The 26679-nt window shown below is 52.1% G+C and overlaps 1 protein-coding gene across 1 annotated transcript in view; it reads left to right on the forward strand.

The window, feature by feature from the left end:
• Positions 1-26679, forward strand: part of Ripor3 (RIPOR family member 3) — an 87826-nt gene that overhangs the window by 36427 nt on the left and 24720 nt on the right. The window contains exons 2-4 of the mRNA XM_008835160.3: positions 12463-12580; positions 21815-21961; positions 24862-24940. Of these exons, the coding sequence (XP_008833382.1) occupies positions 12471-12580; positions 21815-21961; positions 24862-24940 (336 nt within the window). The 5' untranslated portion in view covers positions 12463-12470. The remainder of the gene's footprint in view (positions 1-12462; positions 12581-21814; positions 21962-24861; positions 24941-26679) is intronic.

A 26679-nucleotide genomic window follows, 5' to 3' on the forward strand; every position in this document is an offset into this window, starting at 1 on the left:
ATTGAAAAAAAAAACCAAAAACCAAAACAGAGACAAGGCCTGCAGAACTTGGAATAGTGGGAACCGGAACCCCAGGGGGTACTTGTAGCTTTAAAAAAATTATTTACTTTTATTATTTTTAATTATGTGTCAGTGGGGGACTATGTGCACATGAGAATGCGTCAGCTTTCCCTGGAACTGGCGTTATGGGTTGTGAGCTGCCTGATGTACATGCTGGAAATCGAACTCAGGTTTTCTGGAAGAGCAGTATGTACTCTTAACCACTGAACCATCTCTCCAGCCTACCCCAGAGTGCACACTTAGAGCTCCAGTGTAGATGCCAAATTCCAACTTTTTAATGCCCAGAGAGTTTCATGCATTGCTCTGCCCCTCCCCCTCTGGATTAACCCTGGGTGTGAACATTTCTGGTTTCTTTTTCTTTTTTCTTTTTTGAGGCAAGGTCTCCCTGTAGCCCCAGCTGGCCTGGAATTCACTATGTAGACCAGGCTGGCCTTGAACTCACAGAGATCCACCTGTCTCTGCCTCCCAAGTGCTAGGATGAAAGGAGTGTGCCACCACGCTCGACAGATTTCTGTTTTCTTATACAGGACAGTCCAGTCCCCTCTCCTGTCTCTCCAATAGAAAACAACTCATTAATTGCTTTGCATATTCAAAAGTTATTAAACTTCTAGAGATAAGCAGTTTTCTGTCTGTTATGAGTTGAGTTGTATTTCTCACAAAGATATCCTGAAGTCCCAGTTTCTGTGACCTGTGAATGTGGTCTTACTTGGAAACCAGGTCTTTGTAGATGAAATAGAACTGGGATGAGGTCCTTGGGCGGCCCTTAACCATAAGGACAGGGTCCTTATATGAAGTGGCAGGTGAGGCTGGGGCAATGATGGCTTAGGTGGTAGTCTGAGTTCAGATCCCCAACCCCCATGTAAAAAAACCAGTGTGTTTGAAATCCCCAGGGGAGGTGGAGACAGGCAAATGCCTGGGACTCACTGGCCAGCCAGCCTAGCCAATCAGTGAATTTCAGGTTCAATGAGAAATCCTGTCTCAAAAAAAAAAAAAGGTGGACCATGCATGAGGAATGTTACCCAAGGATGACCTTTGGCCGCCACATGTGCACACAGGCATACACATGAACATGTAACACAAAAGAAGAATGAGATACTTTTGAAGACAGACACTCGGACCCTGTCACGTGACAACAGAAGCTAAGCCTAGAATGATGTAGGTCCAGGCCAGGGGCAGCAAGGATTGAAGCCATCACCCCACACAGGGCAGCGGCAGGGCCTCTTCTAGAGTCTTTGGAGGGAGTAGCACCCTCATCCTGGACCTCTACTCTCTATATCTGGGAGACAGTATTCCGTTGCCTGAGCCCCACACTTTGTAGTACTTTGTTATCTCTGGTTTCTAATCTGAGTGGCACAGAGCCTTGGGAAAAGCTCTAACTGATACTTGTGTTTTCTTTCTGTGGAGGATGACAGAGCAAGTCTTCAAACCTGAAAAATCCCCGCAAGATCAGCTTGGGAGCTGCTGTTTTACAGATGGGGAAACTGAGGCTCCAGGAGGTTTAAGTACTTGTCCAAGGTCACTCAGCTAGAATGAGGCAAAGTCCGGACTTGACCTTGGGCTCTTTGGTCTGAAGTTTGTTTTCCTGTTGTTCCTGTGAGGCTGTGCATTTCTGCCTCACAAGTTATCAGCTGTCTGAAAAGAGCCCCAATTCTAGTTCCTAGATGTCATTTTTCTTTTTCACATGAACTCTCAAAATTTAGTAGCAAGGCTGGGGAGAATGATCAGCAGGTAAAGCCCTTGCCATGCAAACATGGGGCACTTAGTTTGGATCCCTGGAACCCAGGTAAAGCCAGATGTGGTAGCGCAGGCCTGTAATCCCAGCACTCCTACGGTGAGATGGCAGGTGTAGATAGAATTCCTTCAAGCTCACAAGCCAGCTACCCTGAGGACAGTGGTGATGAGCCCTTATCACAAACAAGGTGGTGAGGACTGTCCTCTGACCTCCACACCCTCACCTGCACATGAACATAACATGCATATACACATGCACACATGCACAATTCGGTGCTACCTCTGTCCATACAATGACCACCTCTTCCTGCCTCTTTGTGAGCAGCCTTCTTCTGTTGACCTTCATTACAACGCTGACCTGCATTTCCACCCAAATGGTGTCCCAGGAGACCTGAGGAAGAATGGTTGGCAAAGAAGGAATTAATTGATAAACAGCTTGTAGTCTGCATCCTAGTGTCAGCCTAGAATGTTCTGGAACACTTTAGGAAATTCCAGGACTACGATCTCAGCCCAGGCCGCTAAGCCACATACATCTCCTCCAAGGTTGGGACCCATTGGCCTCACCCCATCATGAGAATAGAGCCCCTCCCTCCTTTTGGGAGGGATGGTACAGCAAGCGAGGCTGCAATACCTGATCTGACCAGTAGGGGACCCCCTAATGGAAATGGACACAGGGCTGCAGATTGCCACCGGAATCTTGGTGTTCTAAGGGCTGGCGGGGTACTCAGTTGGAGAGAGCTTGCCAGCACATATAAGGATCTGGGTTCCATCTCTAGCACTAAAAAAATTACCCGCAAACCTAAGACCACCCCCACACACCAGAACACTGGGTTCTAGAAAATAGTCTGTCCTTTTAGGAGGAAATTGCTCTGGGAGCTGGATTGACCATCTGGCATAATTTCTGAGAAAGGAACAAGAGGAAAGGAAAACCCATCTGTCTCTGCCTCCCTGCATGGATGTGCTCCTGGCACAGGGTGGCGCTGAGGCCTGAGCCTGGGGCCTGGACCTGCCTCAATCCCAAAGGAACCAGGAGAAGAAAGTATCTCACTTTGGAATGGAAATCAGAGCAACGACATGGCTTGAGTTCACTTGTAAATTGTTTACTATGGGAGGACCAGATGGCTCATCTCTGGTTGAACCCTTGACTACATCCCGGGCTATGAACAGCCTTGGCCAGGAGATAGGCAGGCTGGTGGGGCAGTCCTGGGCTCTGGAGGCTGGGGAGCAGGGCAGTGGGGCTGGTGAGTGGGGCTGAGGAAGTGAGGACTGCCAGTTGGCTGGAACTGCCAGGACCTGTGCCTCCCTTTTGAGGTCCCTGCCCATCCTGGGCCCCTAGCCCTGGACCCTGGTATGGCCCACACCTCTCCTGGGCTGGGTGGGGTGGTAGGTGAGTCCTCTTATTGGCTTCACAGTGGGCAATGTCTGCAGAAGAGGTTGGCTTGTGTTAGCCTTTGCCTTTCTGACAGAACCTGGTGGTGACTCGTGTGCGTGTGTGTGTGTGTGTGTGTGTGTGTGTGTGTGTGTTCATGTGTGAGTCAGTTCAGGCGTACATGTGCCACAGCATGTATATGGAAGTCACAGGAGACCCCCCCGAAGTGTTGGTTCTCACTCTCCATTTTGTTTGAGACAGTCCTTGTTTCCTGCTGTGTGTGCCAAGGTAGCTGGCTTGGGATTCTCTGTCTCCTCTCTTGCTATAGGGGTGCTGGGATTATAGTTTTTTCATGCAAAGATTCATGTGGGCTCTGGGGATTCAAACTCAGGGCCTTACACTTGCATTGAAAGCACTTTATGCACTGAACCATCTCTGCAGGCCCGGTGACTTGTTTTTGAAAAGTGGAAAGAGACACAAGGTGCCCTTGCCTGCCTAGAGGGCAGCAAGCTCTTGGCGCTCCCTGCCCTGGTCCTCTGTTAGTCAGCGTAGAACCTGGCCTTTCCAGGGGCAGCTGCCAGCATTGATTTTCCAAGCGTTTCTTTATTTTTTCCTCTATCTTTTCTTTTTTTCTTCTTATTTATTTATTTATTTACCCACATTTATTTATTTTTGGCTTTCTAAGACAAGGTTTCGTGTAGCCCAGGTTCATCTCAAATTTGCAATGCAGATGAGGAGGACCTTGAACTTCTGTGTCTATCTCATAAGTGCTGGGATTATAGATAGTACCATCACATCTGCCTTGCAAATTTCTTATAACAAGAAATACCCAATCAATAAACCTAACAATAAAAATATCATTGCATGTATATATTAAACCAATTAACTCCTCCCCCCGAACAATTTGAACATGTACCATGTTGTTCCCATTTGTTCTGACTTGATAAAGCCAAGAGGAGCAATTTATTTCTTTGCATTGGAAAAGGCAGAATGATTGTATTTTTTAAATTTTATTTGTTTTTTTTCATTATTTTATTTATTTATTTTTATACCCACTTCCCAGATAGCACCCTCCCATAGCCTTCCTCCCTCCACTAGAGCCCTTATACTCTGATATCCCTGCTACTGTCTGCTGTGTTGTCGGCACCCCCAGCCATTCCCCACTACTTGCCCTTCTGGTGAATGTGTGTATTGCCTGCATGTAGGTAAGTGCATCCATGTCATGAAATGTCCGTGGAGGTCAGAAGAGGCTGTCAGATCCCCTGGGACTGGAGTTGTTAGCTGCCATGTGGGTGCTGGGATTCAAATCCAGGTCTTCTGCAAGAACAACCAGTGTTCTTAACGGCTGAGCCATCTCTCCAGCGCAAATGATTGTGTTTTTTTTTTTTTAAAAAAAAAAAAAAAAAAACATGTAAAATATCACATGCTTAGTGTCAAAAATGTCCCTTGGGAATTTTTGAAAAAGTGGAGGATTTCTGGGTATGGTGACACACACCTGAAGTCCCAGCACTTGGGAGGCAGAAACAGGTGGATCTTTTTGAGTTCGAGGTCAGCCTGGTCTGCAGAGTGAGTTCCAGGCCAGCTGGGGCTACAGGCAGACCCTGTCTCAAAAAAACAACAGAAAAAGTGGAGGATAACTACTTTCTCGAATGTAACCACATGTCACTTGCACTGGGATAGACCCAAGTCTAGGATTTAAATTTATTTATTTATTTGTTTGTTTGTTTGTTTATTTGTGTGTGTACACAAGTGCATGTATGCCATGGCATACATGTGGAAGTCAGAGAGAGGTCAGTGGGTCAGGAGTCAGTTCTCTCCTTCCACCTTTATGTGGGTTCTGGGGATGGAACTCCTGTCACCAGGCTTGCTCAGTGTCTTTACCACCATCTTGTCAGGCCAAGTCTAGATTTTGTTGATCTTTGTCTGTTGTTTGTTGGGGTACTGGGGGTGAAACCCAGGATCTTGACCAGGTAGGCACCCTGAACTACAACCCCAGCACTGTATTTGTTTCTTTTTTAACCAGTCTTAGTTGAGCTCCTGCCTGTGGCTCAACACTTAAAGGGTGTGGGGTAGAAAGTGAGCCTCCCTGTCGCCCTGGTGCACCCTCTGGAGGCACCTCTAGGAATTACCGGTATCTGGTGCCCTACAGGAAACTGTTTTCAAAACAATGATGGAGTTTACAAACAGCCCTTTATGGTCTGGGTGGTGCGGTCCAGACAGTGACATAAGTGTGTTACAGCCGTGTCAGCACCAGCTTGGGGGCTTGTGGGGGCCCTCACTCAGGGGGAGGTGGCAGCAGAGACTGTCTGGGTGGGGTGGGGTGGAAGGGGGAAGATTCTGGTGTTTGTGAGAAGAGCCCTGGGGATCTCTTGTAGTCTCTTGTGGGGGACCTAGATGGGGGAGGGATGCCTGCTGGGCCTTACGGCTGGAGGGGAGACATACGCTGAACCCAAACCCTCAGCCTTTGGATCTACAGATGAGTAGCTCTAATCAGAGAACAAAGTTCACACTGAAATGCAGGAAGGAACAAGGGCTGGATGGTCAACTGTCTTTTTTTGCACATGTATATGCATGTTCACATATGGGCACATGTGTTTGCATGGGGGGGGATGTGGGCACGTGTGTGCATGTGTGTGTGGAGGCCAGAGGCTGATGTCAGAGGTCTTTTTCAATCACTGTTCACCATATTCATTGAGGCAGGTTCTCTCATTTGAGCCCAGAGTTTTCCAATATGGCAAGTCCAGCTGGCCAGCTTGTTCTGGGATCCCTGTCTCTGCCCCCATGGCACTGGGCCGCCATGTCCTCCTGGCATTTACACGGATGTTGAGGGTTCAAATTCTTATCCTCACACATGCATGACAAGTGCTTTACTCACTGAGACATCTCCCCAGACCACTCTTCACTAAAAAAAAGTTTTCTAATATACTGAGGACTGACCCCAGGGCCTCATGCATGTAAGGCAAGCACTTTAACCCTGAGATATAGCCCCAGGCCTTCCAACAACTTTGTTCCCTTATAGCACCAGCCATCCCACCATCCCTCAAAATGAGTCTTTTTTTTTTTTTTGGTCTTTTTGAGACGGGATCTCCCTGTAACCCCAGCTGGTCTGGAACTCACTATGTAGACCAGGTTGGCCTCAAACTCACAGAGATCTGCCTGACTCTGCCTCCCAAGGGCTGGGATTAAAGGTGTGTGCCACCATACCTGGTGTCTTTTTTTAAAATTTTATGTGAATGAATGTATTGCTTGCATGTGTGTAAGTGCACCCATGTCGTGCAATGCCCGAGGAGGTCAGAAGGTGGCATCAGATTCCCCCAGGACTGGAGTTATGGATGGTTGTTAGCCGCCATGTGGGTGCTGGGAATGGGACCCGGGTCCTCTGCAAGAGCAGTCAGTGCTCTTAACCACTGAGGCATCTCTCCAGACCCCCGATGTCTTTTTTTAAAAAAAATATTTATTTTTATTTGATTTTAAATGTGAAAGTGTTTTGCCTTCATGGGTAGATATGTACACATGTGTGTGGGTGTCTGCAGAGGTCAGAAGAGGGAGCTGGAGCCCCTGGAACTAGAGTTACAGGCAATTGTGTGCTGTCATATGGGTGCTAGAAACTGAACCAGGGTCCTCTGCAAGAACAGTCAGTGATCGTAACTGCTGAGCCATCTCTCCAGCCCCTCAAAGCTATAATGTAAGGACCACATACATTTCCTGAACTGAACTTGGGTTGGCCTTTCCCCCTTTCCCTTGCACTTGGCCATGAGGGGCTCTGCTTATACTCTGTAATATGGGCAAGGTGCTGTGATAGCCAGTGAGGGGCCACCTGTCCACCCACACCACTGGCCCTTAGTGAGTCTGTGGGCTTTGAGAGTAAGGGTTGGGCAGAAGCTAAGCAGGATAGGAAGGCCTCAGTGGGCTGTGCTGTGCAGAGGTGGTGCCTCCTGGATTCCCTGTTCCTTCTTCCCATCCCAGCCATCCCAGAAGGCAGCAGGGTCAGGGTCAGGGACAGGGCTGGGATGGGAGCTGCCGGCTCCGCTCTAGCTGAAGTCCTGTTTAAACACACTAGTTAGAAATAAACACAGCATAGACAATCTGCTCAAAATAGAGGCTTCCTTAAAGGAATTCAACAGCTGGGTGTGGCGATATATGCCTGCTGTCTCAGCATTTAGGGGCCAGAGGCAGGAGGATGGTGAGTTTGAAGCTATATGGCAAAACCCTGTCTCAAAAAAAAAAAAAAGACAAAACCACATGGTAAGAGCAGGCTTTCCCTCTGTGAGCCCTCTGCATGGCTCTAGCTCTGTGTAGGGACAGGAGGAGCCTGCAGTAGCTCAATCCTGGCCCAGAGAGGGGTTGGGGCAAGAAAGAGAGAACAGAGACAAGTGCTAGGGGTGACCCAGTGGGTAAAGTACCCATGCAAATATGAGGACCTAATGCCCAGAAGCTAGGTGTGTCAGTAATCCCAGCACTCAGGAAGCAGAGACAGGAGGATTCCCAGGCTTGCTGACCAGACAGTCTAGCCTCATTGGCAAGCCCCAGAGCAACGAGAAAGCCTGTCTCAATAAGGTGGATAGTGCCTCATGAATGATAACTGAGGCTGACCTCAGGCCTCTACATACTCACATACAAACATACAAACGCAGGCATATTTGCAGACATGCGCACACACACATATAGAAAATGGCGACAAAAGCAAACGCTTTCTCACCTAGCATCTTGGAGTCTTCAGTTTGGTCCTCACTCAGCCTGGAGCATTGTGCACATGGGAACCACGCCTTGCACAACCCATCCACCTTCTAGACGGAAAGTGAGGTTCAGAGGGAGGGAACTTAGAGCCTGGACTGGCTTGCCCTGGCAGGGCGAACCTGGCTGTAGAGTGGTGACATCTCCTTCCTTGAAGAGAATCAGCCAGAGGGGACATGGGCCCTGGCTGGACTCACATTGCTGTGGGCTTTCTTGCCTAAGGCTTGGGAGGTAGCATGTGGTGGTTGTGAGTGGGCACTGCAGGGTGGGCTGTGGGGGTAGGTGTAGAGAGCAGACACCCAGTTGGTGCTGGCTGTGGCACAGGCATCCCTGACCCCCCTGTGACCTGCTCTGTGCCAGCTCAGGAGACATGACCTTGGCTGAAAGCAGAAACGGTGGCTCCCTGCCCCTGGAGGTGTGTGTGGCAGGCCTGCATGTGGCCTCCATATGCCCCCCCATACATATACACACATGGACACGTGTGCACATACACATATGCATACATTCATACACAAAGAAGGTGGGCTCTAGACAGACAAAAATCTACATTTTATGTGTTGATCCAGTCTTTCTCACGTCTGGGCCTCTGCACATGCCATTCCCTTTCCTTGACACGCCCTTCCATGCTGCCTTCTGCCAGGCCAATCCCTCCTTTCTCTCTAGATGGCTACAGGAGGCGTCCTGCCCCTGCCCCCAACCCCCAGGCTGTCTGCAGTTACCTGCTTCACTGGCCTGGACATGGGCTGCTTGCCCTTTCCCCCACAGGCCTTGTCCCTGCCATGGAACAGTCTCACGATCCCATGTTCTGATAACCTGAATACCATCGTCTTCTATAGGCCTAGTGACAACTGTATGCAGGGCCTGCATCCAGTAGGTAGAATGAAGGAGAAACTTCAGACACATCCTTCATCAGCCATTCTGTCAATCACTACTAGACCACGCCCACAGCTGTGTACTGGACAGAAACAGTCCCAGCCAGAGAGGAGATTCATTTTATTTTATGTGTATGAGTGTTTTGCCTGCATGTAAGTGTGTCATGTCATGCAGTGCCCGTGGAAGTCAGAAGATGGCGTCAGATCCCCTTGAACTAGAGTTATGGACAGGTGTGAGCTGCCATGTGGATGCTGGGAACCAAACTCAGATTCTCTGCAAGGGTAGCTGGCACTCTTAACCACTGAGCCATCTCTCCAGCCCCAGAGAAGAGATTATTTGTTGTTGTTGCTGTTTTTCGTTTCTTTCTTTCTTTCTTTTTTTTTTTTTTTTTGAAATAGGGTCTCCATGTAGCCCAGCTGGCTTGGAACTTGCTATATAGACCAGACGGGCCTTGAACTCACAGAGATCCACCTGCCTCTGCCTCCTAAGTGCTGGGATCAAAGGCCTGTGCCACCATGCCTGGCAAGAGAAGAGAGTCTTAGGAAGTCTGTAATGAGCCACAAACTGTAAAGAGTCACTTGGCAAGTCCTCAGAGGGGCCCCTAGCAGGATGAGGGTGAGGCTGCTTTGACCAGGGCTGCCTCAAGGGCGGCCTCTCTCAGGCCTTGAGGCATGAAGGCTGAGAGGGGGCAGTGAGAGAAGACTCCCACCCCCCAGAAGAGTGAGCAGGCAGAAGAGTGCAAAGGCCCTGGGGCCATCCCACCAGGACTCTGGAGCAACAGTTAGGCTCAGCAGGGGAGGAGTCAGATTCTTCTGGCTCTTCCTGGCAAGTCATGTGAGCAGATGGTAAAATGAGAGGTTGGCTCCCTCAGGCCCCCTCAGGGACAGACAGTCTGGTTCCAGGGAGTTCTGCCGGGCTGTCCGCCCCTCCTGGACATACTCATCCCTCTCCGGGTCTGTTTTGCCAGTTGCTTTCAAGCTCGTCAAGGGAGTTATTTCAGAAACTCCTAAAAGCAAATTAAGCCCTGGCCAGCATTTAAGGAAGAGAAAAAAGAGCCCTAAGTGAGGGACTCAGGCATAAGAGCCACCCAGTCCTGAAAGCCCGCCATGCTAAATTTAGTCACTTCACCTCAAAATGAGGTAAAATTGCAGGTTCCTGGTGGGCAGCAACACAGGGCGGCTGTGGCTGGCTGGAGTGCTGTGGCGGCTGCTTCCTCTGGCTGCACCTGGGAGCAGAGGCCCAGGGCGGTCTCCAGGGTCCCCAGAGTTGGGGAAGCAGGTCTGCATGAAGCGCTGTCAGCTGGCCAGCTGGGTCCCAACAGTACCAGTACCAACCAGAGCCAGGCATCGAGGGGCACCAGAGAGAAGAGGCCACCCATTCTGTCTGCCACCAAAGGTTTGGGAACTTCTCATCTTCTCCCCTTGCTCCTCTGCCTGGGGGTTCAGTGAGTCCTGGTTGGGCACTCTGCTTCCCGAGACAGCTGGCTGCCCGAGGTGGCTCTGAGCCACCTGAGGGTCCTTCTGCATAAGGGATCCCTAGACCTGCTCTCAATCAGCAACTTCAAGGTTAATGACAACCACTTCAGGGGTAGCAGTTGGATGGGCAGGGAGGGGTCGCTGAGGCACCAGTGGCCTGCCTCACTTTCCAGTGCCCTGTGTGGTGCCCTGTGTGAACATTAGGAAAGCCGGAGCTCTCCCCAGGCTCATCAGGGGTTGCCATGAAACCCTAGTCATTCCTTTTAGCACAGCTAGCCCACCCCGGTCCTTCTCCCTCCCCATCTGAAGCCTCTGGGTGGGGGCGACTATCACCTGCAGGGGTCAGTCAGGAGAAGGCACTTCTAGCTTCATGGACCAGCACAGCTACTGCTGAGCAGCAGGCTGGTGAGCAGGGATGTATTCAGGAGCAGTGCCCACTGGCTGGGTAGGTTCCTTCCCAAACCGGCCTCTCTCCTGGCCCCTTCCTCTTCTCAGCTGATGGCTTATGGGTGGAAATCTCTTTGGTCCACATGGGGAAGCAGATGATGCAGCCCAGCTCCCAGTGCTAGGCACAGTGCCTGGTTCAAGTGCCAGCTCTGGGTTTCCTACCTCATGATCTTGGAGGCCCATCCTCTCTCCTAACTGGGCTTCTTTTGTATTGTACTGTCTGAGACAGTGTCTTACTCTATAGATTTTGCTTATCTGGAACTTGCAGAAATTCTCCTGCCTCAGCCTCCCCAGTGCTAGGATAATACACTTGAGCCACTGTGCCTGGCAGCCTCAGTTTCTTTATCTGAAAAATGGGGATAATCAGTGCACTTGCCTCCTGTTGACTGGGATAATGGACCATGGTGGTCCACGACCTTCAGGCAGAGTGCTGAAAGGCATGTCAAGCATGGGGGATTTGGGGTATCTGCAGTGAGGTTCAGGATTGTCTTCCAGTAGTCACTGCTTCTGTGATAAACAGTCACTGGGGACTATGATATAGATCAGTGGGTTGAGCACTTGTCTAGCATGCATGAGGCCCTGGGTTTGATCCCCAGTACTGCAAGACACAGAGGCACACACCTGTCATCCCAGTACTCTGGAGATGTGGAGGCCTGAGGGTCAAAAGCTCAAGGTCATCCTCAGCTACATAATGAGTTCCAGGCCAACCCCGGTTTCATAAGACCCAGTTGATAAAGTAAATAAAGTAATAAAGTGTCCTGGGCGCAGTCACACCTTTGGTTTCCATGTTGTTTAAGCTTCAGCTCCAAAGTGGCTGCACTGAGTGGTGACAAACCCACACGGCCTATAAAGGCTGTCGCACCTGAACCTCTGCCTGGCAATCTTTGTCTGAAGGGGCTGCTCGGTCTCCATTTCTGGGGTCTTCTGGGTACCCTGAGCTCAGATGGCTTCTGGGAGCCTTATCTCCCAGGAGGGCGACCCCTATGGTGATGACTGCAGGAGCCAGGGTGGGAGGTGGGGGCGGGGCATGGACGGCTTGGGCAGAGGGCTCTGCTGATTGGGAGGCCTTGCTTGTAGGTTTGCTCTGGGTGGTAGGGTCCCTGGAATCCTTGGATTAGAACCACCTTGACAAGGGAGCCAAGTATGAAACTGTAGCAGCAGAGATTTGGGTTAGATATGAGGAAGAACTTCCCTCCTGCTCATGCTTGAAGATGCCAGCTAGAAGGGCTGCACTCCCAAGGGACACGGGGGCATTTTTCCAAGCTGGAGATAGTTTGGAAAAAAAAGAAGGAAGCCAGGGCTCTAGGCTGGTCTTGTTACAGCCCAGGTCAGGGACAGGTGATGGTCCAGGGCCATGGCAGCCCTCGATGATGGCAGTCTTTGTTGCTTCCAGCTACCTCTATCCAAGTGCAAGGCCAGAGTCTCCCCTGGGGCCACCACACTCTGGGGACCCATGTTCTGCAGCCCTTCAACTCCACGGCAACCCACAGACCCCTCTGTTTACAGTTGCGTCTGGTACCACAGGACCTTTGCCCAGGCTGTTGCTGCCCTGCCAGGTGTACTCAGTGTGTCTGTACAGTGCTTTTGTATACAGCAGGTGCTTAACACCAGCTTTGCATGCGGGAGGTAAAGTGGGGAGGGGAGAGCAGCTGTCAGTCAGAGTTCCCTCCTGCCACCTGCCCCAGGGTGATATCACCCCAAACCCCAGTGAACAGAGGCCTGGCCTGCGACAGAGGCCTCCTCCTGTGCTGACCATCCTGCCCTCTTCTCCAGGTGACACAATGTCTGTGCGGGTTCGCTTCCTGTCCTCTGGGGACCCCGGGGCTGTGGCGGCTGTGGGCCGCAGTGCCTCCTTCGCAGGCTTCAGCAATGCGCAGAGCAGGAGGATCTCGTAAGTGCCCTGGGGACTGGGGTGCAGGGTAGACTGGATGTCGGGAGTGTATGGGGTGCATGGGGTGCATGTGTGCACACATGACTACAGGTGCCCGAGAACCTGTCATTTCCTGGAGGCCTGAATGATAGAGTCTCAAATGCTTCTAAAGTCAGTCTGCTGAGTCTATCAGGCCTGGCAAATCAGAGAGGTGATTCCAAGGTCACACAGCAAGGTACCTCCTTGGTGGGTAGGGTAGGAAAGAGTGCTCTTCCTGTTTGGTGGCCTCGGCAGTGGGGCCACCGTCCTGGTTCTGTGACCTGAGGCAAGTGACTTCATCTCTCTGAGCCTCAGTTTCCTCATCTGAACTTGGGAGGAGAGTCCTTCCCCATGGGGTTGTCATGAAGGGGAGATGACACACTGACACTGGCTCACACTGCTGCACAGGAGACGCAGGGTGGTTTTCAGATGAGGAGCAGCTGGGAGGTGCTGGCAGGGCCAGGCCCAAACCATGTGGTCTGCACCATGCCTACCTCTTGCCCCGTGGTTGGAAGTTGAGCTCCTTCTGCCTCTAGGGCCACAACCTGATGACCCAGGGCCACTGCCCCAGTTCCCAACATCTCATGCTGGGCATTTGCGAGCCCCAGGGGATCACCTCCAGTGAAGCAGATTTTCAGGCAACTAAGGGCCTCAAACCTCTGCCTGCCTAAGAGCAGATCCCCAGCCAGAGTGGATACAAAGCCTGGCTGGTCAATGAGTCAATCAACAACCAAGTTTCATGATGCCATGCCCATGCTTGGAGCTGTTGGCAGCTTCTTCCTATTTAGGGGGCCACTCAGTAGCCTTGTGACCAAGAGGCCCTGGGGTGGGCCTGGCCAGCTCCTTCTACCCTTGCACTCTGGCCATGCTGGCATCTGTCTCCCAGGTCTTCTACATGCTCTGTTCCCCAGCTGTGTGCCCTGGCCAGTCCCTGCAGACCCTGTTCTGGGAAGAATCCAAACCCGGCCCGGCTAGGTCCCATCTACCTGAGCCCAAAGCCTCCCAGAGCTGTTCCAAGGCCACCCATAGGTCAAGGTCACCTTCCACCTAGGCCCGGAGGAGAGGAGAGTGCAGCACCCCAACTAAAGCTTGAGTCTCAGTGCGGGGCAGAGGGGTTTAGGTGTCCCTCCTTCCTCAGCAGACCCTGCCCTGCTGGACTGTCCATCTGGAAAACAAAAAGCAGAAGATCTGGGGCTGACAAGATGGCTCAGCAGTTAAGAGCACTGACTGCTCTTGCAGAGGACCTGGGTTTGATGCCCAGCACCCACATGGCGGCTACAAACCGCCCTTAACTTCAGTTCCAAGGGAATCTGAAGCCCTCTTCTGACCTCTGTGGCATTGCATGACACGGGTGCACTTACATACATGCAGGCAATACACTCATACACATAAAATAAAAATAATAAAATATTTTTTTTTAAAAAGCAGACCTGGGTTCGAATCCCAGCACCCACATAGCAGCTAACAACTGTTTGTAACTCCAGTTCCAGGGGATTCAACAGCCTCTTCTGTCCTCTGAAAGCATTGCACGACATGGATGTATTTACCTACATGCAGGCAATGCATGCATACACATAAAAAATAATAAAAATAATAAATAAAATACAAAATCAAGGTGGTTCAGCCAGACTAGTTGAACAGGACCTAGAGCCAGGTGTAGAGGGTGGTGGGGACTCCCTAGGTGGGGGCAGGGACTCTATTCAGCAGATGATGGGAAATGGGGGGGCTTGGGAGGGTGGAAAGTACAAAGGCGCAAAGGTGCTGAGGGCAGCGTGGGCACCGAGCAGCAAGCAGGTGCTGGGGGCTATGCGCAGGAGAACCCTGTTGGGGGCTGTTGTCCTTAATGCCTCCGGCCAGGGAAAAGTTAAGCAGAGGTCCCACATAGGAGGAAGTTTGGCCAAAGACCCAGAGTGATTGGCTTAGTCTCTGACTCTAAGCCTTGAAGAGAACTGAGGGTACCACTGTAAGGAAGGCACATACTAGGTGCTGGGAGTGTGTGTAAATCAGTGGGGACCAGTGCTGTGTCTCAGCCCAGTCATTCCCTACTACCTGCCCTGGGGTGTGTGTGCAGGGCTGACCAAGGAGAACATAACTGTGAGCCCCTGTGAGTTGGTCCACAGAGGTACATAAGGTCCTCCATGATCCCATGGGAAAGGAGGGTCTGCTGCCGATGGTGAGGGTGCTGTGTGGGTCCCGTGCTTGGATGTAGTGCCCCTTGTAGCCACCAAGAGACTCACGCACTGCATTTCCATTCTGTGTGGGACCTGTAGATGTGATAGCTGCTCCCAGCTTCCCTGCTGTGGGTCTCTGGGGGCCTCAGAGTATCCCATATTCACAGGACATGGTCCCTCAAGCCCCATCAGGTCCTCTGTCCAGAAGATCCTCAGGGAGCCCCTGCCTGTGCTGCTCCCCACCCTTGCTGAAACCCTGAGTGGCAGAAGGGCAGAGGTGACCCCCTGTGGCACCTGAGTCCGTGGTCATCAGTGGGCTCCTGTGGTGTCCATGTGCAGTCTAGAGAAGGCAGTCTCGATTCTGCCGGAATCTGGATTCCCAGGGGTTCCTGGGCATGCTAGAAGATGCTATTCCGGAGGTCCCGAATGGCTACCATTAGCCTCAGCCTGGGCAGTCCCTGTCTAAGGTGGGGAAGACTTTGCCTGTGGTGACAGGGAAGTTGTTTTTAACTTCTTGACTTTGTCCCTCTCTCCTGTCTGGACCCCCGACACCATCTTAACTGGACTGAGGCTTCAGGCCGCATCTCTGCCTTTGTTCCGCAGACCCTCCACTGAAGTAGAGGTGCAGCATAGGGGTGAGGTGTGGGGCAGGCAAAATGGCAGGGCTCACTCCAACCTATGTAGACACCTCCTCTGTCCCACCCTGCCCCCCCCCCCCACTGGCTAGACAGGACTTTTTATCCCATAGATAAAGAATTCACTTGGGCAAAATTATCTGATAGAATTTTGTACTGAGGTGTGAATGGTTGCTCTAATAAGGCCATTTCCCTTTCCCATGCCCTGTGGGTGGGGGAAGCCAGGCCAGATGCTGACAATAACCCAGTAGTTCCCACTGACAGGCACAGCTCTCCTCCCCCAGGCTGTCAGGCAGGTACCACTGGAGTCAAGAGTTGGGGGTGGATCACCAAGTGTGGGTTCTGAACTGTACCTGGGGGCAGGCTCACAGACCCATGGGGTGGGGGTTCTTGTGCGTGAAGCACACAGAATAGACCTTCAGCCCTGCAAGGCTGTCATTGTCTCACTACATGGTACCATGGTCAGCCTGGTCAATGTGTGGGGGCCAGGAGCCTGTGTGGTTAGTCCTGGGAATGTCTTGCCTGAGGCTGGGACACATGCATGATGCCAGCTGGCCCCATCTAGCTCCAGACCCTGCCCAGGCACAGCCAGAGCAAGGCTGAGGGCAGTGGAGACTGGCAGAGGCTGCCTGCCTGCACGTGAGCACAGGACGCCAGGTTGCACGTGCCTATCTGGCAGGCCTGAGGCTGTTTAATATTTACTGAGTCCTCTCTGAGCTGGTGACACATCTGCCCCCAGAGGCTGCTCCCAGCCTGGCTGGGTGACACCAGCCAGCCTTGTAGCATGTGGCCTGATTTCACCATCTGGGCTGTACTTCAACAGCCCTCGGAGCTGCCCTCAGAACTCCAGACCAGGCTTGGAACCTTGGGAGCCCAGGTCACCAGGGAGAGAGGGACAGGGTAGGTCTTGGGGACTGTGGATCCTAAGGTGAAGGTCTGCAGCCCCACACAGAGCTGCTGCCCACCCCACCTGACCCTCTGCTGCCAAGACCCTCACCTGTTGGAAACGCACCTGTCCCAGTGTAGCCTGTGTGTCTGAGATGGCGACCTTGTGGAGGGCCCAGCCTAAGAGGTGGGTGACATGGCCTGGAGGAGGGTGAGGGAGAGGGGCTTTAGAAAGTTACTCCATACACAGTTTGGGTGAATGTTAGCAGCTTCAGGGATTGAGTGCCAACGGTTACCCTCTCCCCAGCCACTGGTGGGAGGAGCTGTCTGTCCCCACCTGTCCCCTCCCCTCCCACTTAACTCTCTCAGCTGCAGGTTCCATCAGATAGGCTTGCTCCAAACTAATTTCTTCAACTTTGACACACATGTGGTGCCTGCTCTTGGCTAGATCCTGATGGAAGTCCTTTCTATTTAAACTCATGGAGCCCTCCTAGCAGCCCTGGACCCCAATTCACAGAGAGGAAACTAAAACACCGAGAAACTTCCATCACTTACCCAGGACTACATAGCATGGGGGTGGGAGACCTAGATAAAGAGCCTATTGCCACTTCCCATGGTCATACCTGGCTGGCCTGTCATCTCTCAGGGCGGGTGTTTATCTGTCTTCGTCACTGTTCTCCTAGCCTTGGGAACAGTGACTGGCACACAGTAGGGACTAGTAAACATCTCCTGGATGGATATCCTGACAAGTCAGGATGCAGGTGTGTTGTTACTCCCCCTTCCTCTTACAGATAAGAAAACTGAGGGCCAGTTAAGTGCCCAGAGCTGCTGGGTCTATGGTTTGAACATAGGAGCTGAGTGGAATCCAAGTCCCTAACCGGTAGAGACAGGGGCCCCCTGAGGATCAGGGCGAGTTGGTTTGGTCCTGGGCTGTCAGCTGCAGGGACCTGGGGCATGGGCTGGTCCTGGGCAGCAGGGTGACAGGCATCCCCTGCTTGAGTAAGCTGCATGTTTGTTGTGTCTTCTGCCCATGGAATGCTTAGCATCTCGCCCAGCAAGAACCAGCCTGGCCGCCGCCCACTGGGCTGCTGGGACCCAGGTGGGGCAATCCTGGTGGCTTGGCTCAGGGCTGAGGATGGAGAGGAGCCATATCCCTGTCCCCTCCCTGACTCCTTAGTCCCCAGTCCTTTGCCTCCCAGTGTGGACCGTGGGCCTTCATGGTGGGCACCCCAGGGTGCTGCCCTGTCAGCTCCCACCTGAAGGGACAAGTCTTGGATTCCTGGTGGCTGCCAGTGGGCATGATGGCTCCTGCTTGTAATCTGGGAGGCTGAGGCAGGAGGATTGCTGTGAGTTCAAGGCCTGGGAGACTGAGTGAGATCTAAGAAGAGGAAGATGAAAAGGAAGAAGAGGAGGAAGAAGAGGAGGAAGAGGGGAAGGAAAGAATTCAGTGGTTTGAAGGAGAGCCTTGAAGGCTGGAACCAGTGCATAGTGTGAGAGTGACCCCAGGAGACCAGAGTCAGTGAGCCCCAGAGACAGGGCCATATGAATTTACTTATTTAATGAATAAGTCTATCATTTATCATTACTGAAACAGGCTGTCATGTAGCCCAAGCTGGACTTAAACTCTCATGTAGCCAAAGATGCCCTGGAATGTCTCATCTTCCTGCCTCTCTACCTGCCAAGTGCCAGTATCATGGGCATGTACCACCATGCCTGACTGTTCTTAAATTGTTATTTTGTATTTATTTATTATTTGTTTACTTATATTTTCAGTGTGTGAGTATTTTGCCTGCATGTATGTAGGTGTACCACATGTCTACAAATTCTGCAGAGGTCAGAGGAGGGCATGTGGGAGCTGAGACCCAAACCTGGGTCCTCTACAAGAGCAGCCAGTGCTCTTAACCACTGAGCAATCTCTCCAGTCCCTTTTGTTATATTTTTGAGAAACAGGGTCTCACTATGTAGCCCTGGCTGGCCTGGAACTTGCTGTGTAGATCAGGCTAGCCTCAATCTCACAGAGATCTGCCTGCCTCTGCCTCTCAGTGCTAGGACTGAAGGCTTACGCCACCACACATGGCCCTGGTTGTTTATTTATTTTATTTTTATTTTTTAAAATTAATTTATTTTTGCTGGGCATGGTGGCACACGCCTGTAGTCCCAGCACTTGGGAGGCAGAGGCAGGCAGATCTCTGTGAGTTCAAGGCCAGCCTGGTCTACATAGTGAGTTCTAGGACAGCTGGGGCTACAGGGAGACTCTGTCTCAAAAAAAAAATTATTTATTTTCTGTATGAGTGTTTTACTTGCATGTATGTAAGTGTACCACATGTGTATAATACCCACAGAGACCAGAAAAGGGCATCTGGAACTGGAGTTAAGGATGATTATTAGTCACCATGTAGGTGCTGGGAATCAAACCTGGGTCCTCTGCCAGAGTAGCCAGTGCTGTTAACTAAGGAGCTATTTCTCCAGCCCCTGCTAACTATTTGTTTTTTAAGGAAGGGTCTCACTATCCTGCCCAGGCTAGCTTTGAATCCTGGGCTCCAGCATCCTCCTGCCTCAGCCTCCCAGTAGCTGGGACCACAGGTGAGCAGACAGTGGTCCTCACAGTGTGGTCTGGAAATCAACAACATAGTCCGACCTGGGATGGGGTAGAAATACAGTCTCAGCTCCCGAAATCCTAAATCCACCTAGAGTCGGGGAGGGGTTTACAATCTGAGCTGACCGCTTGGGTGAGTGACAGACCCTGAACCCCATGCTTCACACCTTGTGCCCTTCACCCTACACCCTGCTGGGTCCTCAGGCTCCGGTGAAGGATGTATGTTGAGGCTGAATCTTGATGCTCCCACCCAGGATGTCCATCCTCCAGCCCCTGTGGCCATTGCCTTTCCTGCCTCAGTGTGGCTCACTGTTAGCTGAGCATCTATTATCCCAGCTGTGGTGAGGGTGAGACGCAGGATGCAGTTCTTTCTGGGCAGCTTCTGTGTACAAAGCATCTGTTGAATGTCATCTTGTGTCAGACTCAGAGCTGGTGTCCCAGCCTCCCATTTTACAAAATTGAAGTTGAGATGTGTGCTAGTGCCCAGGGAAGTTGCTTCCATGAAAGAACAGTCCAAAGACAGATGCCTAAGTAAGCTGTTACCTGCCCAGGGTCCAGAAGCCCAGGGTCATGAGTGATGGGCCTCAAGCAGGGGTGGGTCCTTCCCCTCCATGCTGCCCAGGGCCATCCTCTTCAGTCCTTGCTCGCTGCCCCGCCTCCTTGCCCTCAGCATCAAAGTTGTTCCCCCACCCCAGGAAGGAGGAGGAGCTGGCAGGCCTAGCAACTTCCCTTTAAGAACCAACCACAGGGCTTGAGAGATGGCTGAACTCTTAAGGCTAAAAGCACTGGCAGTTCTTGCAGAGGACCTGGGTTCAATCCCCAGAACCCACATGGTAGCTAACAACTGTCTGTAACTCCAGTTCCAGGGGACTCTGATGCCCTCTTCTGATCTCCCTGGGCACTGCACAACACAGGTGCACTTACATACATGCAGGCAATACACTTGTACACATTAAATTAAAAAATAATAAAATATTTTAAAAAAGAACCAACCACAGCAGGCTGTGGTGGCGCACACCTTTAATCCCAGCACCCAGGAGGCTAAAGCAAGAGGATCTCTGTGAGTTCAAGGCCAGCCTGATCTACCCAGTGAGTTCCAGGCCAGTTGGGGCTAGAGGGCGACTCTGCCTCAAACAAAACAAAGCAGAGCAAAACACACACACACACACACACACACACACACACACACACACACACGAAACAAAAAGGAACCAAACAGAAGTCACTTCTCTACACATTTGCTTACATGTCTTGTGAGAACACAGCCCTGAAACTGTAACTGAAGGGCATCAGGACACGTCTGAGGAGGGCTGATGTGAAGGAGACACTGCATGCCAGGCCCTCCGGCCTCTGAAGGAATGAGCTGACTCTGCAACTGTACTCCCTGGCTGTCGCCATGGGAGATGCCAGGTCTTGGGACCGTCCATGACACACTCCCATTTCCCTCTGGCTTGAGCTGAAAAGATAACTGAGCAGCTCATGTTTCTGCAAATTTCAATGGGCAGGTCCAACTTCAAGTGTAGCTGGATCCAGGAGCTCACTATGCTATAGAGTTGGCCTGACTCCACCTGCCTCTCTCTGTGAAGGCAAGAGGAGGGGCTGGGAGTCCAGGGTGTCATCTGATGCCTGGAACTGGAAAGAGCCTCCTTCTCTTCTGTGACATCCAAAGCAAAACTCCAGAGCCATAGCTGAGACTTGGGGCATGAGATCTGCCTAGGCCAGGGAGGGAGATTTGTCAGCTAATGCATGCCTGGGGGTGAGTTTTCTGTAGTGTGTGTGTGTGGGAGGGGTATGTGTGTGAATATGTGTGAGTGTGTGTGTCTGTGTATGTGTGTGTATGTATGTGTATATGTGTGTGTGCATGCTCATGTACATATGTGTGAACATATAAATTAGGCTCCTGTCCTGGTTGTATTTCTGTTGCTGTGGTAAAATACTTTGACAAAAACCTCATAGAGGAGAAAGGGTTTGTTTAGCTCACAACTCCAGATCACGGACCATCATTGTGGGGAAGTCGAGGCAGGAGCTTGAAGCAGCTGGCCACATCACATCCACAGGGAGCAGAGAGGAATGCACATGCCTAGTGCTCAGCCAGCTTTCTCTTACACAGTCCAGGGTCCAAGGCCAGGAAATGGTGCTGCCCACTTCCAGGCTGGGTCTTCCCATATCAGTTGACAATCAAGACAGTCCTGACAGACCCAACCACAAGCCAACCTTGTCTAGACAGTCCCTTGTGAGACCATCTTCCCAGGTGATTCCAGGTTGTGTCAAGTTGACAGTTAAACTACCCATCACAGTCGCCTTCTCTAAAAACAAGTACAAAGTCTACAGGGAAGGGATGAAGTGGAACAAGTGCCCTCGTCTGCAGGAACCCCAGTGCTATGATTTTGTCCCACATGCTGCTTTGCCCGCACAGAACATGCCCCTCAGGCCTGACTTCAGGCTGCTTCACCACATCCTCATAGTAGTTTATGATCTACATTAAGGTCTCCTCACTCCTTCATTTACTATTTTATTTTATGTGTGTGAGTGTATTGCCTGAAAGTGTGAGTTCACCCATGTCGTGCAATGTCTGTGGAGGTCAGAAGAGGGTGTTTGAGCTCTTGGAACTGGAGTTATGGACAGTTAGCCACCATGTGGGTGCTGCGAATCGAACCCCGGTCCTCTGTAAGAGCAGTCAGTCAGTGCTCTTAACGGCTGAGCCATCTCTCCAGCCCTGTAGTATTCTTACTCTTCATCCTTAAATCCAGGCCTCCCATTTTCCAGATGAGGAAACTGAGGCCCTAAGAGTCTCAGCTTTCTGAAGACCACACAGCTCAGAGGTGATGGAGGTGGGTCCCAGCCAGGTCCAAAGACTCCTTGATTCCAAAGTGCCTCCCCTGGAGCAGGCTCTGCCCTAACCCTTCCTCACCTCTATCCTCTTCTGCAGAAAATCCATCAACAGAAACTCTGTGCGGTCTCGGCTGCCAGCCAAGTCCCCCAGGGCCTACAGCACACTGCGCAAGGGCTCGCTCTGCCTGGACCCCAGGCCACAGCAGGTGAAGAAGATCTTCGAAGCACTGAAGAGAGGCCTCAGGTGAGTGGGTTGCAGCTCCTCCGCCTCCTGCCCTCCCCACCTCTTCCTGGGGACCAGGGTCTGTCTGTGGGAGACACAGAGGACCTCTGGCAGCTGCTTTGGTCACCAGACAGGCCCTGGCAGTACCCACCACCTCAGCCCCTCAAAGGAGGGCAGAGTCTCTGGTTTCATGGTGGGGGTGTTACACAGGTGGGTCTTGGGCACTTGTGAGGATGTGAGAGTCTGAGTTGTGGAACCATGCCCATTTCTGAGGGATGGGCATCCTGCACAGAGAAGATGTAAGGTGCTGTGGAGGAAAAGGGATCTGGCAGGAAGGCACAGGGCTTGGTTTTAAATGGTTGCTCTGGGCAGCCTCACCAGGAGGGCAAATGACAGAGTAGAGCACAGGGGGAGGAAACAAACCTGGGGATAATGGGAGGGCCAGCCTGGGGCATGAATGGGCAGCAGGGGGACAATGGGCCCAACCTTACGGGGCCTCTTGGGTTATGGGAGGCCTTTGGGGTTCACCTTGGGGTGTGAGCTGGGAGCCATGGAGGGTTCTGAGGGGATGAAGCAGGCAAGTGGGGCTAAGCTTCTAGAAGACCCCCTGACTGTGGGTAGGGCATGGATTTTCGGCACTGGGCAGGAGGGCAGCCAAAAGGTGACCAAGATGGACCAGGAGAGGGTAAAAGTGGACTCACTGGGTGTGGAAGGGGTATGTGTGACAGGCAGACAGGACTGGTTGGGAGACACACTGGGAAAGATGTAGGGGTACAGGAAGGAGAGAGGAGGGAAGTGGCTACCCTGGAGACCATGGCAGGAGAGATTTGGTTCATACTGAGCACAGGGAGATGACACACACACCCCTTCCTATTCTGTGAGTGCCAAGTGCAGCCGGCAGGGGGTGCTGGCCTCCCAGCTGGGCAAGCCAGGTTCCTGTATGCTGCCACTAGAGGGAAATGAATGAACCCACCTGGGTCCCTCTCCACGGTGGCAGCTGGTGTCACTGTCACTCAATAAACTGAGCCTGAGAAGATGAACTCAGAGGTGTGTGTGGGAGAGAGAGAGAGAGAGAGAGAGAGAGAGAGAGAGAGAGAAAGTCTACAGATGGAAGCAGGAGAGGCCATTACAGGAGGGACATTCTGGCTACCACCACTCTCTAGGGCTTTCCCACTGGCATCTAAATCCTCAGATGTCAGAGTGGAGAGGTGGGTCCCTTCCTCCACCCTCCATAGAGACCTGCCTTAGCCCAAGTGGACTGAGGATAGGAGGGACCCTGAATAGGGAGGTTTTTCAAAACTTCTATGATGGAAGCAGGAGAGGCCATTACAGGAGGGACATTCTGGCTACCACCACTCTCTAGGGCTTTCCCACTGGCATCTAAATCCTCAGATGTCAGAGTGGAGAGGTGGGTCCCTTCCTCCACCCTCCATAGAGACCTGCCTTAGCCCAAGTGGACTGAGGATAGGAGGGACCCTGAATAGGGAGGTTTTTCAAAACTTCTATTCTAACTCAGCCAGTAGATAATGGGCTTGAAGCAGGAGGCAGTAAGGTGTAGAGAAAGTGCTGGAAGGCACAGCTCTGGCTACCAGCCCCACTGAGACAGGTGCCCTCGGCTTTGAGGTTGTGGGGAGGGATGGGCCTGTGGACAGGGCAGCCTGGTCTGGAAGGTCTGGTTTCCTGCTTCCTTGTCACCTGATTAGGCCACTCCGTGCTCCTACGGCCACCTGGTCCACCCTCACTAATCAGGATTCAGGGTTCGGTGTGGGGATGGGGTCCCTCTTATATGGAGCAGAGGTGAGGGGCAGAACCTAGCCCACATAGACCTGATCTGGAAACACAGTCCTCCTCTAACACAACTAGCCCCTCATGGAGAATGTCCCCAAGGCTGGTCTTGTTCTTTTTCTCCCAGCGAGGGCCCCACTAGCCTTCCCCTTATCTTTCCCGACCCCCCCCCAACCAGATCAACAGCTCTGGCTGGTGCACAGCCAGGGAGGCCAGGGTTCCTGCGTTCTCTAGTTCAGCATGTGGCTTTTTCTGAGGTGAACTCTGACCTTCCTGAGTCGACCTCCCTGCCCTCCACTTCTGAACACCTGCCCACACCGCACTTAGTAACCATAGCAACAAGAGCATGGACAGCTACATGCTTGGTATCTGTAGAGCTGTCCTTAAACCCCCAGGTCTGGCTCCCTATACTAGGAACACCCTTCAACTCCCCCAAACTGCATGGCTCTCACTCCTGTGCCCTGTGGTGTGGGCAAAGAGGTAGCTTTGGTAAGCATGACCAGTGAGGCCTGCCTAGAGGAGTGCACCTCTCAGGACAGCTACTGGTGTCCCCTAGGGACCCTGGTCTGAGGGTTGTCTGGGCTTGATGTGACCCCTTCTTCCTGGGGAGTTGATCCCCAAATGCATAGTAGCCTAGCAGGAAGGATCTACCTATCTTGTGTTTGAGGGGGAAAAATGGGATTCAGGAGGATGAGCCCCCAAACTGAATGAACAGGATGGCCACACCCAGGTCCCCGCCTGCTTTGGCTCTGTGCTTCCTTCGGTGTCTCCAGGCCTCTGCTGTCCTCATCCTGTGGTCCAGGTGGCCACCATCATCTGTCGGGAGGCAAGTCATGCTGACTCCCCAGGGTTGGCCCCCCTCCTGAGAGAGCAGTAGGGGTTAGGGGGCTTGGGCCACAAGGGGTCTCAGGCCAGGGTCCAGCCTCTCCCTGACTGGTCACTTGCTACCTGCCAGGATCAGAGTAGTCATCTTCATAATGTGCCGAGTAACAGGTAGACTGATCTGTGGGGTGCTGTGAGTAGTCAGAAGCCTCACAAAGTGCCCGATGGCAGCAGCTAGTTGACCTCATGTAGGGAGGGGACCAGGTCAGCGGCCCTGAGTCTCCCCTTTATTCATAGCCCTCCCATCTACCCAGGGAGTACTTGTGTGAGCAGCAGGCCGAGCTGGACTACCTGTGTGGACGCCATGTGGATGCCCGGCGGAGCTCGAGGCTGGTGAGTGACTGGGAAGAATGGGCCACGCTCATAGCAGCTGTGTTGGGGTGCCGCTCTCGGTGGCCTCCACCCAGAAACTTGTGGTATTTGGAGTAAACTAACCTCACTGAGGCCCCTGGGGTTAACGAATGGGCACTGGGGGACAGGACAGGGCCACCTCCCCTTCCTCTCTGGTTCTAGAAGGAGCTGCCGGGCAGGTGGCTGAACAGAGGTGGCTGTTTCAAGACCTTGGCCACCAGGTACCGGGGAAGCATGGCAGCGTTTATAATTCAAGAGAGTGGAGATTTTTCTACATTCTACAGGCCCAAATACCACCTGAGGTCAAGCCTGTGTGTCCCAGTGTCCAGGATGACAGTTTTCTACTGACACCAGGGCATGATCTGAGGCTGGTCTCAGGTCTGGTCAGCCTACGGCTGACTGGCTCTGAATTGTTGCTTACCCTTGATAGAGCCAGGTTTAGCAAAAGCCAAAATCAAACCAACAAAGAGACAAGACACTAAGTTACATTTGGATTTTTCAGGACAAGCAAAGCACCTTTTGCTCCAAGTGTGTCCTGTATGTGAACTGGGTGTACTGGGAGCTGAAATGGGTGTACTGGGAGCTGAAGTTGCACCGAGCATTTTATGTTTGATCTCATAGCACTTCCAGGGTTGCCTGGGGACCTCTATCCTCCAGCAAGGGACTCCTCATCCCAGTCTGGGCGGCCCCTCCAGTCTCCTCTCACTCACTGGTGCTCTGGGATGGTGCCACCCCGCCTGCCTTGCCGCACACTCCTCATCCCCAGTTGTGGCCCTGTCCCTTCTCCAGAGCTGGGCCAGACAGAGGGCCTCCAGTATGGTTCCAGGAGAACCTGGAGGGCAGTGATTGTCTATCAAAGTATCATCAGCCCTCTCTTGGTCCTGGCTCTAGCTAAGAAGACTTGGGGTGGGTGGTAGAAGGCCTGGCCTCATGTGGGTGCCAGTCACTCAGAGAAGACAAGACTTGGCGAGCTCTGAGCCCGCCCTTAGTGGGAAACTGGGTGGTAGCTAGTGCAGAGGTGGGCAGAGGTGCTACCAAGACCCCACCCATTCCCAGCGCCCACTGCCTTCCCAGCACCCACCTCTCTAGCAAACACGGAAGTTCCAATGCCATGCCCCCATTCTCTGGGCTCTAGAAGTCACCCTTAGGCAGTGTTATGAAGAGGTGTCTCAGCTGTCCCTAATACCTAGATGCTCTGGAAGCACCACTGCCAGGGACAGGTGACAGCTCAGGACCTCACAGCAAGGACAGATTGTCCTGGGCCCACAGTGAGGATTTTCTCAGTTCAAATTTCAGCATAACATGGTTTTCCAAGAAGCCCCAGTCAGGCCACCTCTTTTCAAAACCTCAGACCTTTCCTAGTTCAGTTCATTTTTAGAAACCTTTTTTTTTTGGTCTTTTTGAGACAGGGTCTCCCTATAGCCCCAGCTGGCCTAGAACTCGCTATGTAGACCAGGCTGGCTTCAAACTCACAGAGATCTGCCTGCCTCTGCCTCCCAAGTTGCTTGGAATAAAGGCATGCACCACCATGCTCAGCAGCAAGTTTATATTTTAATTTCAGTTTTTATCAGTTCTATAATATCCAATATTTATAACACATTTACTTTTATACTTTATTTAACATTTACTGGTTTTAGTGTGTGTGTGTGTGTGTGTGTGTGTGTTTTGATTTTGGGGTTATTTGTTTTGTGTTTTTTTTTTTTCACTCTGTTTTTTTCTGT

This window comes from Nannospalax galili, unplaced genomic scaffold, assembly GCF_000622305.1.
Source record: "Nannospalax galili isolate Female #2095 unplaced genomic scaffold, S.galili_v1.0 scaffold596, whole genome shotgun sequence".
Classification (NCBI taxonomy): domain Eukaryota; kingdom Metazoa; phylum Chordata; class Mammalia; order Rodentia; family Spalacidae; genus Nannospalax; species Nannospalax galili.